The 18,265-nt window shown below is 33.5% G+C and overlaps 1 protein-coding gene across 1 annotated transcript in view; it reads left to right on the plus strand.

Annotated features, from left to right (window-relative positions):
* LOC118192753 (cytochrome P450 4C1-like) overlaps nucleotides 1-18,265 on the plus strand; it is a 74,997-nt gene that overhangs the window by 16,739 nt on the left and 39,993 nt on the right. The window contains exons 2-4 of the mRNA XM_085812899.1: nucleotides 8,806-8,918; nucleotides 11,770-11,855; nucleotides 16,582-16,772. Of these exons, the coding sequence (XP_085669025.1) occupies nucleotides 8,806-8,918; nucleotides 11,770-11,855; nucleotides 16,582-16,772 (390 nt within the window). The remainder of the gene's footprint in view (nucleotides 1-8,805; nucleotides 8,919-11,769; nucleotides 11,856-16,581; nucleotides 16,773-18,265) is intronic.

Genomic DNA, 18,265 nt, shown 5'->3' on the forward strand with positions numbered 1-18,265 from the left:
TTTATGTTGCCTGTTCAAGAGCTCGTGAAAGAACGGACGTAAAATTAAAAATAATGGATTGCCTCTGCAAGGCAAGCTTAAAAATGATAGAAAGATCTACACAAGAAATGTTGTGTACAAAGAGATCTTTGACATGTGAATTAACATTTCATTATTTAAATCACCTTTGTTGATTGACCTAGCGGTGGGCTCTTACCAAATGTACCGCCAGTGGTTTTCTTCATTGCACTGTACTTTAAACAATTAAGCAAGTAGAAGGGGGAAATCTTGTGGGGCAGTAAGCAAAGGAGCGTCCTCGCCGCCTGCCCTGGGTAATTCAGTTTAAATTAGCAGACACCTTCGCACAAATCATTTTAATTACACTTTGTAATATCTAGAAAAGTGGTCATTTCGTATGACCGCCGGGCTTTTTAGTATACATATATATATTACATTCAGGGTATATTGCCCTTTTAATTTATATTTTATTATTATACCTTTTTTCCATTTTAGGAAACGATATAAAAGCCTTTCACTTTTATATGGTTTCCTCGATTTTCTCCAATATTTGTCTATGTTGAATTTAAAACTGAGTAAATAAAAAAATAATGAAAATTAACTGCTTTGAAAATTTACGGTATATGAATAGTGTATGTTAAAACTTTAATATTACTGAAAAGGAAAATAAGTTATTCCTATGGTCGTCAAAAGTAATGTATTTAAAATGGAAAAGTATTGAGGAGTTAGTGGTCGGCCGTCTAGTGAACACTATGTTTAATTTTAAATTAAGTGTAGAACATCAAGCAAAGATGCTGAAATAGATAAGAGGTAGAAGTTGTTTAACATAACAAAAGACACACAATGGATCATTCAACCCAAAGCTGGAGAACGAGGAAAAGAATTATCTATTGCTGTTATCAAAACTAGAACGAGGAAAAGAGTTAACTATTGACGTTACCAAACCTAGAACGAGGAAAAGAATTAACTATTGATGTTATCAAACAATTTTGAGAACAAGCTTGCTATTACCAATTGCCGAGTTTGTTATTTATCAAAACTATTATCTCGAAATTGTTTTTCATTCCAGCCGTCTAGAAGAAAGTGAGAACCAATATATAATTTTTCTGTGAGTAAAGAACTTTATTCGTCATTATTTTTAGTGTAATAAAATATTATATACTGAACTTGGATTTAGCTTAAATTGTTCAAAGAATGGTGGTACTTTGGTAGACGGTTGCACGGATTTTTGGCGATTTACATTAGCGCAATTGTTGGCGCGGTTTTTTAATTCGTCAGCCATCTTGAAAAACGCTGTTTTTACGGATTTTACGCATAGCAAAGTATTTGAAACTATCGTGTCGTTAAAAATAACGGATTAATTTTTTGTTGAAAACGTTGTTTTTTAAGATGGTTGGCAAATGTAAATAAAAACATTTACTAAGAGTATAAAATACTAAAGTAACGTTAAATTATTACTTTCATATTGCAAAGGAATAGAATAAAAACACAGCTATAAAACATTGCGCCAACGTTTAATTGGATTAAAATATTACTTAAATTGAATATAGAATTAAACACATCATACCTGCGTTTAAAAGAATTAAAATATTACTTAAATTCAAATATTTTAAATAAGTTTTATAGGATATAATTATTTAATATTAAAACATATGTGGCAATAAATATCTCAGCAATTTTTGAAAACTGTGTATTAATTTTTTAATAAAAATTGAAGTATACAATTATAAAGTAAAAGAAAATATGTACTTACATTTTTTTTAGTATTTTACCTGTTTTATATTGATAAGTACCACAAAAAAATCGGAATCATAATCTAAATATCAACGAAAAAAATTTGTCGGTGAAAAAGGAGGAATGTTTAATACTTTTTTTACCGTTACAGCGGTTATTTCTTCCACCGTGACCACAATACCATATACGGCCGTCCTCAGAATCGGCTCTACTAACGATCGTCAGCTGTGATCCACATTTATCGCACTTCATTGAAGAAGCAATTAGCGAGGTTTCCTCCAAAAATTTAAAATAAATTTCCTAATACGCAGATACTAAATAGTAATGCAGATAATAAATAGCAATTTATAAATAAATTTTTAATTAGGAAAGCCAGGTTGGCCAAAATAAGGTCTCAAAGGACAATTTTTTTTTATTCCCATACCAATGATTCTTGGTAATTACCAATAACAACATTCGTCTTCGAAACGGCCATATCCATTGACTTTAAAATCTAAGGAATTCGAAAAGATGAATAATCAATTTTAAAATGGCGCGGTAATGCACAAATATTCAATAACCAATCAAGGAGCTGATTACATCACACATAGAATTAAATTTATTTAAGTAATCATTCATAATAAAATCATTTAAAAAAAATTGCATTTTAATATTTAGCAGCCATAAATAATGTTTAAAACATTATGTTAAATTTATAGATATTAAAACCAATTATTTCGAAAGCAAGGTGACGTCATTGATTACATCATCCACAACATAAAGTTATATAAAATATCATAAACAATAACATTTTTATTTCAAATAAAAATGCAAAATTAAATTGATTTTTAATATTTAGAAGCCATAAATAATATTTAAAACACGGAATTTATGCATAATAAAACGCATTTTTTTAAAACTAAAGTGACAACAAAGTATCGGTTATCATAAATAACTTGTCCAGCAACGGGTGTACCACATGTCATATCGCTCGCCAAACAAAAAATCGCCAAAATCCGTGTACCGTCTACCAAAGTAGCACCTTTTTCTGTGAGAAAAGAACTTTATTCGTCATTATTTTTAGTGTAATAGAAAACTATATATTGAGCTTGGGTTTAGTTAAAATTTTTCAAAAAATGGTGGCTCAGGTTATTTCAGAATTATACTTTCTTCGTCAAAGTCATTAAAATTTTTGTTTTTGTATTATAACGTTGCGCGCCTACAACCTGCACGCAACCAAGGGTGACTGTGAAAGCTTGTATAAACCACAGAGTCTTGTAAAGGGTTTAAGTCCCTTTTTATTCAACGTAATGAATTACAATTGCGTTCTCTTGACGCTTACAAACGGTGCCAACTCGGCAGTCAAAATAAAAATAAGAACCTGAAAAGAAAGTAAAGACAATATTCTAACTACGAGGCTCTCTAAAATAACTAACTCACCGCGTTTTACAAAAGCCGCAGCTAATTCAGCAGACTTGAAGCTCACTGGAACAATTGCAACTACTTCCCGCCAAGCACATAGGCCGCAACGCGGGGTTCTTCAGTTCTCGATTTCTACCTCCGCGCTCGCTAAGTAAGAATAACTCTCTCACCGAACTCGTTTCCTTCTATTTAAATCATACTACTTCCGCTGATAATTTGAATGCTTGCGCGTTCTACTCAAATTTACATATTCTGGTATTGGCAGTTCCAGGGGAAAGTAAGGCTTGACAGGAAAGATAGTTTAAACTTAAAATAAATGTTAGTTAAAATAAATATAAACCCTAAAGTATAGTCTAAATTTTTTTGAGAGGAACTTTAGTTAACTTATGTTAACTAACCAGTCATCTTTTTTTTTGAACTATCACTTCTGAGTTTTGTTAGCTCTCGCCAGCATGTAAATGAGATACGTGTATATAAGAACAGGTGACAGGTGAGAGCGAGTCCGAACATCCGGACGGCTTACACAAACTAATCGGGTATTGTCCAGATTCGGTATCTGTGTAGTATAACACCTCGGCGCCCCACAAGGAACGCATCGGAAATTTATTAAAATTCTACATATGCTGATGCAGACATTAAATTTTATATTTTACGTATTATACAGATACTAAATACTAATGCAGATATTAAGAAGATACGCAGATACTAAATAGTAATGCAGGCATTAAGCTGATACGCAGATATTAAGTAGTAATGCAGACATTACGCAAATACACAGATGGTACACACAGTACTATATACTAAACAGATTCTAAATGTGAATGCATACACAGATACTAAATACGAATGCTGACAGAGATTAAAAATACAAATACAAACATAATGCAGATACATAGACACTAAATACACTAGTATATACTACACAGATAATAAATACGAATGCACACAAAGGTATTAAATACTAGTGCAGACATTATGCAGATACACGGATACTAGATGCACCACTATATAGTACACATACTTCACAGATATACTAGGGATTTATATTTATTTCAACTAACAAGTTAAAATTTAATTTTAGACACTTTCCTATAAGCTCTCATTCCCCTAATTGTCAGTGCCAGAATATTTAAATGTTGTAGAGCGCGTGAAGGAATGCAAATTTCTACTTTGCAAGAAGTATTTAAAAGCCCAGTTTCTGTAGGGCAAAAGAGGGAGTTATGCTCTAGCCACCACCTCTGTCGTAGATACGTTTGCTTATTGCTGGTTCAAGTGGCTTGATTGCATTTATTTGCTGCCACTAGTTTTGAAGGGGGTTTAAGTTACGGGATCTCACTGAACCCTGTAGTTTAGTGCTATCATTTGTTAATATCCTCAAATTTCAGTTTCATTATTTGATTTTCACTTACCGCCCAAGCAGAGGAGAAGTTTGTTAGCGTCGAGTTGACGCAATGTAAAATTTAAAGAGCCAATAAAGGGTACTTTAACCCTTATCTTGTATAGTTTCCTGCTATTCCAGTTTTCATACAGAAGTTTATCTACTGGACTCTACAACATATGCGGATGTTATACTATATATATATATATATATTACATTTTATTACACAGATATTAGAAACTAATGCAGGTGTAGATGCTTGATACTACACAGATACTAAATACTTATGCAGATACTAAATACATAAACAGCATGCAGATGTGTAATCAATATACTGGAGTACACTAATCAGCGTGACACAGGTCCCATCATAATGAGTCTAGTTTTCTTGATATGTTTTTTTTTTAATTTAAGGATGGCCGGCTGCTTGATAAAGAATCGATTAAATGAGTCCTCAGAGTCTGGCAGCCGCATGCGCCCCGCCTCTGTGAGTGGGCAAGATGTTATATAATGGTCTGGGGACCCAGCCACGTCGCACACACAGATCTTAGAGGAAACAAATCCTCTTTTCCAGAAATATTTCGGAAAAGGACCGTGGCCTGTAACAAATCGGGTTATCGGGTTATGAATGGTGCTGATATTAAGCTGTCAGTGGAAACTTTGTTGTAAAAGACATGGGTTCTCCTTCGGTGGGAAGTTCCATCCTGTTAATCCTGTGAATGTTGTACCGCAGTGCCTTCTCTCTTGCGATGGGATTTTGGAAATATGATAGGCACAATTTGAGCATCTCTGCTACATGCGGCCTCTTTTGGAAGCTCATCTGCTTCTTCCTTTCCTTGGTGTCCAGCGTGGGTCTTTAGTAAGGAAATATGGACGTGCTTGTGGCGTTCATTTTCACGAAGCATGCATTGTATATCCTTTATGAGTGGCGTAGGAAAGAGCTCTTTAAAGTTAGAGAACTATGGCAGTGAGAGTGACCGTAGTTCTATTTCTTCGCCCAGTTCGGAGAATTAAAATAATCGGTGCTAACCTTTTTGCTAGACGAATCACTCGTGTATTTAGTTCGAATAAAAATAATGCTTGTTAGACCTTTTTATTTGTGAATCTGCAATATTAATTTTACATTTAAAGTTTAATTTAATTTCTATGTCACCTGAAATCCCGAAAGAGGCGGAGATTTAATTAGTTAATCACAAAGCCGCGCATTGTTAAGAGTGAATAAAAATGTTTTTTAAACTTTTACTGAATCTGTAGTTACTTCCACAGACGTGAAAAAATTGCCTAACAGTCTTAACTGAGTCCAAGAAATCAAGTTATTTTTAGAGTGAGATCTAAAATATATTTCCTGGCCACCAGACTTCGACTATATTTTTCAGATGTCTTCAAGAATCTGTGAACTAGAAATCTGGTAGCGACAACTCTCTTATGTTTTAATTTGCAAATTATGTTTTAGTATTGCTACTTCTTTTTCCTATTGGTAAACACTATTTCCAATCTTGGGAACTTTCCTAATTAAATTTGGGCAGTCTAAATGATTCCAGCCTTCTTTCGGGACGTATAACAAAATAAAATTTCAACTGTACTATTTTCAGTTCCTTTACTCTAATTTTTATCATTTCCTCTGTTGTTTTCTTTTAACTTTCTAGTACTTTTTGACGCCAGTTTCTTATTTTTTTCTTGCCTGTTGCAAACCTCGCAATCATAAAAGGCATTATTTTTTTCAGCGATTGAAGAAATGTTCTGGCAATATATTGTGGAAATCTTAATAAAACTTGCAAAACACAAAACGGATATGTTTCATTTAAACTAAATGAATGAATAACAAACACTTTTTAAATTTTTTTCCTTGCCACTATTTCTGAACCTTTCCAGATCTTCCTCCTTGTCAAATTGTTTCTAATATTGTTGATGAAATATTATTGATCTTAATCCTAATTTTGGTTAAGTTCCAAAAACGGCTGCGTAGGGATTTAATCCTAAGACTCTATGGTTTGAAAAGTTTTTTTTTCACCACGGAACAATATGGTAGTATATTACATACAATCTGCTACACTTCCTTCTGATTGTGGATGCTGTAGTTTTCATCCATAATCACAAGGAAGTTTCATAATGTTTAACAAGCAGGCCACATAGCTGAGAATTCATCTCAAGTCCACGCTCATTGTCGCCTTCCTAAACGCTCTATCCTATTATGCATCGAAGTGTAAAAATATCTTCAGCCATTCTAATGCAAATTCAGCAACATACTTTGTTTTCAAAGGAAAAATAAGCGAAAAGTTTGTTTCATGATCTTGGTAAATCGTTAACCATTCCTTAACCATGTACAAGCTTTGATTGAAAATCGATAAGTGGATTTGATTTCGAGCTCTTAAATACTTTATGATTGATTTGAAACAATGTTACTTATGCTGATGAGTTTTTCATGTTACACATTCTACAAAACGATACAAAAAAAGTCACTTATTGGTCTAAGAAAACGAAAGTTATTTTTCAACGCAAGCAATATTTTATCTGTTCCGCCATGTCTTCTAATGCGGTGATACTGAAACATATGTCTAACTATGCAGCATCTGGGATTACTATTACGACAGGATTCTCATTTCTTTTTAAAATTTTTATTAAACTAAATGTCTTTTTTCACCTACCTCCATTATGTCATAATTTCTAGTTATCCAATTTTTTGGGGGGGAGGGTGAATTATTTGATTTTAAAATTTCACGGACGTCTTCATTTACAGTTAGATTAATTAATGACTTTTTAACCCCGTCATCACTCTTGTTAGTTCAAAAGGGCAATTTACCCAGAAGGAATATTAATTTCGTTTTGGCATTTTGTGTTGGTTTAATACAAACGGCGTTTCATTTTTCAAATTTGCCACTAAATATTAGAACCCTGCATTATATTTAAAGAAATCAAATAATGAAGAATCTGCATGAAGGTACGCATGTTTCTCGCACTGTGAAAAATCAACGGTACCTGGAGACATCAAATTTTGAATGAGGCAATCCTCCACTCGAATATGGGTACCTGAAAGCCCTAATTTTTAACTTGGAGTTTGATTTATTATCTATTTCATATTTTGTAAAACTTTAAAAAATTTTTTATTAATAAACTCAACGACTTCAAAGCGAACAATGAGAATACCGTACGAAAAAAAATTATCTCCAACGCTGCACACTGTATATCAGAAATTCTAAACATATGCTGTATTTAAATTATTTTGAGATATTGCTGTTGAACTGAATTTTGTTATTTTGTGATATTGTTGTTGAACTGAATTTTGTGATTTAAGTGAGAAGAACATGATATTTACTAAATAAAGGTAACACACAAAACGTTAAAAAAAAACACCCCTTTGGGAGTAGTATAAAATCTGAAAGCTTTCAGATTTTTTAATACATTCTTTTGTATTTTTATTCAGTGTTTGCTTTTATGTCACAAGGTTCATTTTGGAGACTGCTTTGATCATCATTACCGTCCTAGGTATTGTCGATTACTGTCCTGAACATTTAACTTTTTTTTTAAAGTTTGATCTTGATGACAAGATGATGACGTTGATATTGAGATAGCAAAATGAAAGAAAAACACACAATTTAATTAGACTAACTGAAAAATCCGGCTCATTGAAAAGAACGTCAAGATAAAAACATACTAATTCACTAATAGAACGAAGACTCATGAACGATGCGATAATTCAGTTGCAATCGAACAATATTGAAGGACAAGATAATCTTTCTTTGTCTATAGCTATGCAAATTTGGACTTTTGATTGCTCAACTGAACCATTACTTACATTACACAAGAAATAAAGGCTTATTGAAATAAGTTCAGATAAAAGAAGGCTGTTTGAGCAAAAACTTCCCATTTTCTAATTAGTCTCCAGGTAAGCGGGGTCGCAAAAATAAGCCTAAAAATATATGATCGCTCAGACGTTGCCAGAAAATTTTTATGTTAATTTGAATAATATGTTCCAATACAACAGAAATATTGAAACTGCAAAAATTATACAAAAAAAACCTTTCTTTAAATTATTTTAAAATTTGTTTTTAATTAGTTTCACACTGTAAACACTTAAAATACCATCCTTCAATGAGGAATTTTACTACCATAATAGCAGAGTTACGTTACTTAAAGATAAGTAAGATCTATTCAAATAACGGAATTTCATCATAGGCCTTAAGCTGAAGTTTCTTGAAATTATTTTAATGTGAAAGTTTTAATTTTATTGCAGTTTCGGAAAGAATTATGTGATGCAATTGTAAGGTATGTTAAAACAGATATATTTTATTTTTCAGATTTTTTTAACATAAGCTCTGCTTTTGCATCTATGTTCCAATATGAAGGGCTCTTCTTTATGTGGATTGGTTTCCGACCGTACGTGTTCATTTATAAAGCAGAGCACGTCAAAGTAAGCATTCTTTTAATATTCATACACTTAGTTAAAAGTCGGAAGCATTGTCATATTTACTAGAAGTCTAAATGTATGAATGACCTTCAGCAACCTCTGAAACATTTTACAATATTTAAACGACATTCGGTAAGCATTTTAACTTTTGCACGAAAGATCTGCGAATCAAGAGAATAATAATGAAGACCAAAATTTTCAGCAATCAGAATGTGACGGTAATATAAATTTTATCTATCATTCCCAAGAATTATTCGTTTTTTTACACTTCATTTATTTTAATGATAGACGCGATATGCATCTGTATTATGGGTGATGAAATTTCCGATAATTGCATCAAATGAACAAGAAGATATTGAAAATTTATTGCAAAAATAACAACGCGAAATACAATAAACAGCTGTAAAAACTCAAGGATAACGCTATCAGGTTCAACGTTCCGTCTTACTTTCTTTGGGAACATGCACAGACCTGACTCGGAACAGGGAGCTTACTAAAGCTATGTTCAATAACTGTGGGAAGTAGACAAGATACACAGGAAGGGTATACAAAACCCTTTATTTTTCACCCTTTACAATAATTTCCGTACTTCGGAATACAGAGACCAACTACTTGTGGTCTGAACGTAAGAATATAAAATATAACTAAACTCTAACTTAAATTTGGAATAATCAACAAGGGCCTACGTGTAAGATTGGCCGGATATTAACAGGAAGCCGTATGTAGTACAGAGAACTGTTAACACTACCATACGTTAAAAATTATCACGAGGATTAAACCTCTGGCCTGGAAGGCAACTAGCAACTGAGTAAAACTTCTAAGGTAAGCGGCCTGATCCGACTAACTCCTTCCTCTCTCTCGCTTGGCAAAAAGCCACAACTTAAGTACTTTGCGTTCGCCAGACAAATTTTGCATAAATAAGTTAACGCTTTTAATTCTGGCCGGAAGTAGAAAATAAGAAGTGATAGTAAAGATTTAAAATAAAATAAACGTTAGTAAAACTTAAAATCCTTACAACGCAATATGGCAAATTTTCCTTAACATACGTGAAATATCGTAAATTACTAACATCACTCACAGAGTAAACTCTGAAACTCAACTCCCGATTCACTTATCTAAGTTTTTGAATAGAACACTGAAGTAATTTCCTGGGAGAAACCCTTCCGAGTGATCAGAAGTGTGGGTTACTGGCTGTCAAGGCTTATAATACTGTCCTGAAGATTTAGGAAAATTCCATCCTACCGATTCGAAAATATATTTTGCCAAACCCCAGAAAGCCGCCAAGTTCGTAAGAAATCATCGTATGTCGCAAGAAACGATACGAGAGATTCTTCCTGTATCTTAGGATTGAGCTACGTTCACAATTTAAACTTTTTTAATTGAGAATCACAAGATCTACACTTCTGCCCAAAATATAAACAACTGAAAGTACAATATGGGACCACAGGTTTAGCTACCACAAGTTTAGCTACACAAAAGTATACAATAAAAGTATCACATAAAATGCAACAAAAATTCAAAAAGTATGTAACATTACAATAGCTTCCCAATACAAGAAAATGATGAAATAGACTCAAATATTACAGAAATTTACGACAACACTCCTTTTTAATAACTGTTTGTCCCAGGCGGTGCAATCCCTAAGACCAAAGACATCAACATTCATTGAAATACTTGGTGCAGGTTTGATATTAGTCCGATTATAAGGCGCAACTCTATAGCTATGCAGTACTTTAAGCTTAGAAGTAGCAGTTCTTTGTATACGCAACACTGCGTCGTTCAGTGTCTCAATCACTCCGAAGGGTTTCTCCCAGGAAATCTGAAGCTTAGTGGAAATCCTTCAATGACGCTTCAAGTTCATTTGATCTCCTTTCTTGAACTCTCCTCATGTTGATTTCGCTTCGCAACTTATCTTCATCTTCTCAGCTGCTATGTTGATCTTTTCTCTGGTGAACCGATATAAACGTCTTCTAAATGTGCCCCTAGGTTTACCATATATTGCTTAGAAAAAAAGAAGGTGTCTGAATGTCGTGCAATGAGCAAGTTACCCGACAGATGAAGGTTACATCCCAAAATATTCTAGGATACAGAGTTTCGATACACAAATTCCAGTATTCCCATGTACGTATTCCGCAGTAGGAATAATGACAGTTTTTGGTTTGATTTCTGCTAACTACGGGATACGAATAGTGATGTTCCTGTATTGTTGAATTAAATGTTTCCCTTGAAAGTATCAATGTATCCCTTGCAAGATTAAACTTGAACTATACAGCACGACTGTGGATGCAAATGAACGATTTTATTCTTTTCCATACTGAAAGTTCTACATAGTCTTTTACCACAACTATATAATCTTTTCACTTAATTAATTTCATATGATCATTAAATTTTAATGGAAATTTTGATAAATGTTTTCATTACTAATTTCGCATAATGCTGATCGAATTTCTTTGTCCTAAAAGACTTTTATTAGAATACATATAAATTTAGAGGGAATTTGTCTTGGAGACGTATAAAAATTGTTATTTCCTACTAGAAGATACCTCTTGTTCAGAAAAAACACTGTCTTAAAGGCCTATGTTATGCTACTTATTTCTTTAACAGAACCTACTGGTTTCTGTTAAACTGCTTAGTATACATCTAGTCCTGCCACCATCTTGAAAACATTGAAAACACCAATATTGTTTATTAAATTGATATACAATGAATTAATAAAATTAAATCATGAATCAAATGTTTAAAACTTTAAAACATAGAACTGATTCTTCCAAAAATCATTTTATTTTTATATTTATAAAATTAAGTAATGCAACGGCATCTTAAATAATTAAAATTTCTCATATGTTTTCTGTAGGCAGTCTTAACCAGCAGATTAGCTGATGATAAATCTCATGATTATGAATATCTTCGGCATATTGCCGGAAATGGTTTAGCTACAAGGTATGTTCAATTTCAGTCTTATTTTATTTTTTAGTGTAGCCCTTTTTCGAAACTCATCTGTATCACTTTAATTTCATTTTTCCGCGTTTTAGGGAAAGTCATTAATACTTCATGGTCTACAAAAGCTTTTCTTATTATCTAAATAATTAAAAATGTGAAAAACTGTGTTTTCATAGAATATGATCATAACAACAACATAAATGTAAAAACGGGGCCTAGTTTCGGAGAACAGATGTTCGGTGTAGTCGGTGTCACCGACAGAAGAGTTGAGATCTAACGAATGGAAAATTCCATAGCATTTCCTTTAATCTTAGATATAGGAATGTATAAAGTTCTTAAATCGATTAAAAAAATAATTTATTACTTTCTTTGATATGGGATTTTTAATTTGATATGGGATTCTTATTTTTGTTTCACGTCGAAGAAAATTATAATTTGATGGTTAAACAGAAAAAAAGTTTAAAAGTTTGTTAAAGTTTCACTTTATTGCAGTTTTAGGATCATTTACTTATTATTTTAGTTCAATTAATATAAATAACCAATTTCTTTTAATTTTTACTTTAAATTTCCCATTATTAACATTCATCCAGATAAAATTCAGAAACGTGCCTGCGTTGAAAATTCTTCAGTTGCTCTTTGATAAAGACCAAGGAATTTAAAAAAACTTCTATATATTTTATATTATTTTAATATATTATATTAGTTTTGTTGAACTGCTTTTGTTTCCATCTTTTATATGTGTATTTCCACTTAGAATATTAACCTCTTTCATAATTTAATTTTGATTTATAGATTATCTTTTGACTATTACATGCACAAATTATTAAATATAAATAACAATAAAAACATTCAGGTATATATGTATATATGTTCAAAATAAAGTAATTAAAAGTAAATTAAGAAGCCTATGACTTGCCCTAAAGCTGCAAAGTTATAAACCAGTAAACGAATACTCCTTTCTTGGACACATAGTGTCCAAGAAAGGAGTGTTCGTTTACTCGCGATAATTTTCTTGTCCTTTCCTGACTCAGTTTTACAGGAAAGAGGATTTACAGGTACTGGACGAAAACAGTATTTAAGTTCAGAGATTAGCTTTATAGCGATTGACTGAGTCGGGAGCTGTATTTTAGTGCTTTGAGGTGAAACTGTCTTCACCTTTACAGTTTAAAGGCTGTGTTGTTGATTGTTTCAGTGTGTCTGTCGCATTTTCTCGACGATTGGGAACGTATCTTTAGAACTGTCTTGTGTAATAGTGCCTACTGGCGAATACATTGTGTTTTGATTTTTCAGCGAGTGTTGTCATCAATTACTCAAAATCCACGAACTTGTAGAACGCAACGATATAGTTATTTGTAATATTCAGAACATTATGAAAAGGAATATTATTTAGTGATTCAGGCAGAAAGTGTTTTTTTTAATAACCTGAATGAAAGTCATTTTGAAAGTATTTTGTCTTATCTGATTGCTTTTCTGATTGCTGTTCCTAGATCATCAGTATTTTGTCTTATCTGATTGCTTTTCTGATTGCTGTTCCTAGATCATCAGTATTTTGTCTTATCTGATTGCTTTTCTGATTGCTGTTCCTAGATCATCAGTATTTTGTCTTATCTGATTGCTTTTCTGATTGCTGTTCCTAGATCATCAGTATTTTGTCTTATCTGATTGCTTTTCTGATTGCTGTTCCTAGATCATCAGTATTTTCTATGAGTTCAAGAACGTAATCTTTGGCCCTCTCTAAGTACATTATAATTTGAATTGCTGAATGTTAAATCATTCTTGTAAAAGTTCTCAAAGTGTCGGGAGAAAGGTTCTTGATTGGTAGAAAACAAATCGAAGTAGAGTAAAATCTTTCTTTACCTTCACTTAATTAGCCAGCAATGTCAAAATAACGGTACTTTTGAAGATCTGAACTTAAATCTGAATTTAAATGTGGAAAACATAAATGTTATACTTCTCCTGCCAAACGTAACAGACCTATCCAAACCCACAGGCCAAGGAATTATCTAAAATAAGTCTCTTATTTAGAAGATGTAAAGAGCATTACTTTACATCGCTGTTGGCGCAATTTGTACCCTTTGAGGTATTTTCTCGCTCCTTATAGAATGCCTTCGTGGTGTAACAGAAGCATACTTGGCGTGTATTCGAGAGGCCTAAGTTCGAGTCTTGGCGAGGGCATTGCGCTTTACCTCTTCTGAATCGAAACACAAAACAGACCTAAACAAAAAAAACCTTAATAACTCTACGAACGGCGCCCGAATTATTGTCCACCATCTAACGGATGGTGGACAATAATTCATTGTGGAATACACAATGTATTCGGGCGGTATATATGGTATTTTCTCTCTCCTTCTAGCAGGCCTTCGTGGTAGTGTAACAGTAGCACATTTGGCGCGTGTTCGAGAGGTCCAAGTTCGAGTTCTGCTGAGGGGATTGCTCATCTTTCTTATGTTTTGCTCCAAAGTAACCTAATGACTCAACAATCCTATATCATATTTGTAAGAAAAGTAGATGAGTGCTGAAGATTTTCTTGGTTTAAAATCATTCAGCCTCCCGCGGCCTATATCTTTATTTACATGCTGAGAGAATGTTAGTATTAATGAAGATGTTAAATAGGGAAGTTTCGACACCAAGGTTAAATAGCTTTACTTCAAGGTACCATGTTATATCTGAAATTCCTATATGTTAAATGTTAAATATGAAGCTACTTGCCGTGAAAAGGTTTCTACTTCCTCTTAGGGAGGAAAACTAAACTCTTAAGAATTTGCCAACTAACAAAATTTTAGTGATCGTATAGTGAAACGTGTACAGCATTCTTGCGTTGTGAAAAAAAATGCATCCCGGGACCGCGCCGTGAGAGGATCGAAAACATAAAACATATACAAGATATAAAGGAAAAGTTCATATTAAATATATAAAGAAAACATACTGTAAGAGGTTCCAGATTAAATATCAGTTTATTCAATTACATCACAATAAGAAAAATCTTAACCTCATCTGAGAGTCTTTTCATTTAAATTCACAAAAAAACTTAAGGTTTGTCTGGTAATTTAAAAAAAAAGGAAAGGGAAACAATTTAAGCCTGAGAGTTAAATTTTAGATTCGACGTTGTTTTTACTGCTAAGGACGTTTTTGAAAAACTTGCCTAAAGTTCAAACACACCAAAAAAAATAAAACTTATCTTGAGTGGACATCTTGAAGGTCGACCGGGCTCATCGTTACACTGGTATGTTATTTTTCCACTGTAGAACAGAAACAGGAGCACTGCTGCCCAGGACGGCTATCCGCTTGGTCCTGAAAGTCCTAAGTCAACCCGCAGGTAACTCGTTCAAATTTCGCCTCTTTACCAGCACGCCGCACGGAAGAGTGTTTTCAGCTTCAGGCCAGAAACGTTTTTTCTAGGCAATTACGGCTCGCCTTTTCTTACTCATCCCAAGAGCAAGCTTCACGAGTAACGTTCCAAGTAAGTTCCACCCGCCAGTCAGTAAGAGAGTCTCGCCTCTTAACCAAAACGCGGCCGGGGAGCATATTTGCCGCTCCCCGCCGGGAAACATTTCTCTTCGTAATTACATTTTGTCCAGCAAGCCCGTAAGTCCAGCAAGCCCGAAAATCAGCGAGTCCAAGCGTAAGTCAGTCAAAAAGTGAGTCAAAAGTGAATCCAACTCGAATTTCCTTCGTCTCCTCCACAAAACGGGCTCCCACTATGGCTTCACTTATCGTCCCCTTAATTATGGCAAAATTTGCGCTTTCAACTCCAGAATGCGGAAATAAGGGTGATCGCGCATGCGCGCCTTCCTTCACTTAGCCAACAACCGGACCCTCAATCGCCAAAAACCTGAATGACTTACATTGAAAGACAAGTAGCAACCCTTTGACCTTTCTGTCACGTACTTTCCTCTCTTAAGGTCAACTAACAATGAAAATTCTTTCTCGAACATTCTAAAGGACAAAGCGCACGAAATCATGACTTGGCAAAAATTGCCTCCCTTTCCCTGCTTCTTTCACAATGAATAAAAGTTTGTACAAGATTTGCAAATAAAAGAAAATAAATAATATTCATTTAAACTAAATAATATTTCCAGAAGCATCTGTTTTTCCCCAAAATTAAAGCCTTAAAATAAATAATTCATAATCAAATAAAAATTAAGATTTCCATAAATCATAAAATCATTCACATAGTTTTTATAACGCTATCAGATAATTTCTCTACATAACAAAGAGAAGCTGCAAGTTTGTTTACATGTAAACAATTCTGTTTTCGTCACACTCTGTCAAGATGACGATGAAATAATCGGTCATATCGGAGAAAAGAAAGATGATGAGGAGGAAGGCGAAGGTAAGTATGTAAACAGCATGCAGAGTAAGAAAGTTACGTGGAAATGCGCTGAGGCAGGATTGCAGTTTCCGAGGAATGCTTATCTGTGCCAGTGCATGATGTTATGAGGTTCATTGGATACACACTTCATTGAAACATCACATTGTCTTACTTCCAGAAATGTCTCTTTTATACGTCTCTTTTAGTTAGAGCAATTATATTCTCCGCGGTTGCTCTAAATCACCACTATATGGAATTCGAATGGGGAAAAAAATCCATACTATTAATATTCCGGATTAGTGAAGAGATTTTTATAAATTATTTATTATAAATTATAATATTAATGACATTTTATAATTTATAATATTATTCAAACTAATTTCATCTAACGGATTAATGCTTACTTTTTTTCAGTTCTGCTAAAGAAAATGCGCAGCGAAGAAAATTACTTCAACCAGCCTTTCACTCGAGAGTTCTAGAGAATTTCATCCCTTCATTTAATGAACATTCCTCAGTTCTTGTTAACAAGCTTAAAACTACGATAAATAAACCCTGGATTGATATTACGCCTATGATGACAGCTTGCACATTGGATATTTTATGCGGTGAGTGTTTTTTATACTGATAATCATTTTTGCTGAAAATCTGTAGACTCTAAATAAATAAGCTTAAAGAAAATCACTTTAAGAAATCGTTTAAATCGAGGCTGAAACTTGCTATTCGGAATATTTTGAAGTAATCCATGACTGCTAATTTAATAACAGTATGAGATTAAAATATTTATATAACTACAAACTACAATCTCTATTAAAACAGAAAAGCGTAAATCGTAGTTGCCAATTTCTTCAGTATTTCCTGTTGTTTTTTATATCTGAAAATGGAGCATTTCAATAAGCTATATATCAGAATATTGCACTATATCGAAAACATATCATCAATGACTGAAAAGTGTAGAGGGGCTAATGGAATGTGTGTGCGGAAAATGCGTGTTGAGGCGGTACGGATTTCGAGCGCTATTTATCGCTATATGGACGCGGAATTATCCTATGATGCTTATCTAACAAGGCTGCAGACAGAAAAGCAGCAACTTTTCAAAGGGGTTATTCGGAAATTTTTCTATATACCGTTTTCGATTAGTTGCCAAAATACATTTCTGTTACAAAATCTGCTTATTTTGGCCCTCTCTACCTGCATTTACATTTTTCAAAGATAGTTTTGAATCAGCCTATATATATAGGAAAATATTTTAAATGCTTCGAGATTTAAATGCATTTCATCATAATAATTTGCATCAATATATACGTGTAGATATGTGTATATGTGCATGTATGTGAATATGTCTAAAACTAAGGTTACAAAACCACAAACATGTGATTTCACTAAAAATATTTAGTTTATTATTAAAAATTTTGTATACATAGACCAGTAGTATGAGACAACCAAAAGTAACGTAACATACCCAAACAGAGCACTCCTGCATGAAAAGGGTTCGGAGTTTTAAATCAGGTTTTAGATTATAATGTTTAGCAACAAATCCCGATCTTCTAAAATTGAATATTTTAATGGCTGGAGGTTGTTGTGACAGCTTTAATGTTGTATGAAGGCTTTTTCTAACTTATTCCATAAGACTGAGTTCGGACAACTTTATATAAGTCTCACTATAGAGATATTATCATGCTCGTTTTCTGCAGAAAAGACAACTAGTTTATCGCTGTGTGACCTCTGCATTATCCTCCACAAAAGAAGTCTTCTCAATAGCTTTCTATGAAAACCTCATATGTTTCAAGAACCTAATTCTCGTAACGGTATGTCATAGTTCTTGAATGCCACACAGTGACTTGCCGACGATTAGCACAATTCTCCTCCCACACACAAGGATTCCACATCTGCCGAAGTGGCCGATTTTCTTAAAGTTCGAAGGAAGATTACGAGCCTCATAATCTTTCCAGATTAAGATTCCTAGAGGATAACTGTGTGTATGGTAGATTCAGTAGTCTTACCACTGGAAAGACCTAACCTCAATCCTGCTGTGTCCAAGGATGATGTGCTTAGCTCTACAAAAGATGAGGAATTTTTTTTCCATTTGTTGAGAGGGATC

Source organism: Stegodyphus dumicola, chromosome 3 (assembly GCF_044657685.1).
Source record: "Stegodyphus dumicola isolate Sdum_Otavi_A_Nest chromosome 3, ASM4465768v1".
Classification (NCBI taxonomy): domain Eukaryota; kingdom Metazoa; phylum Arthropoda; class Arachnida; order Araneae; family Eresidae; genus Stegodyphus; species Stegodyphus dumicola.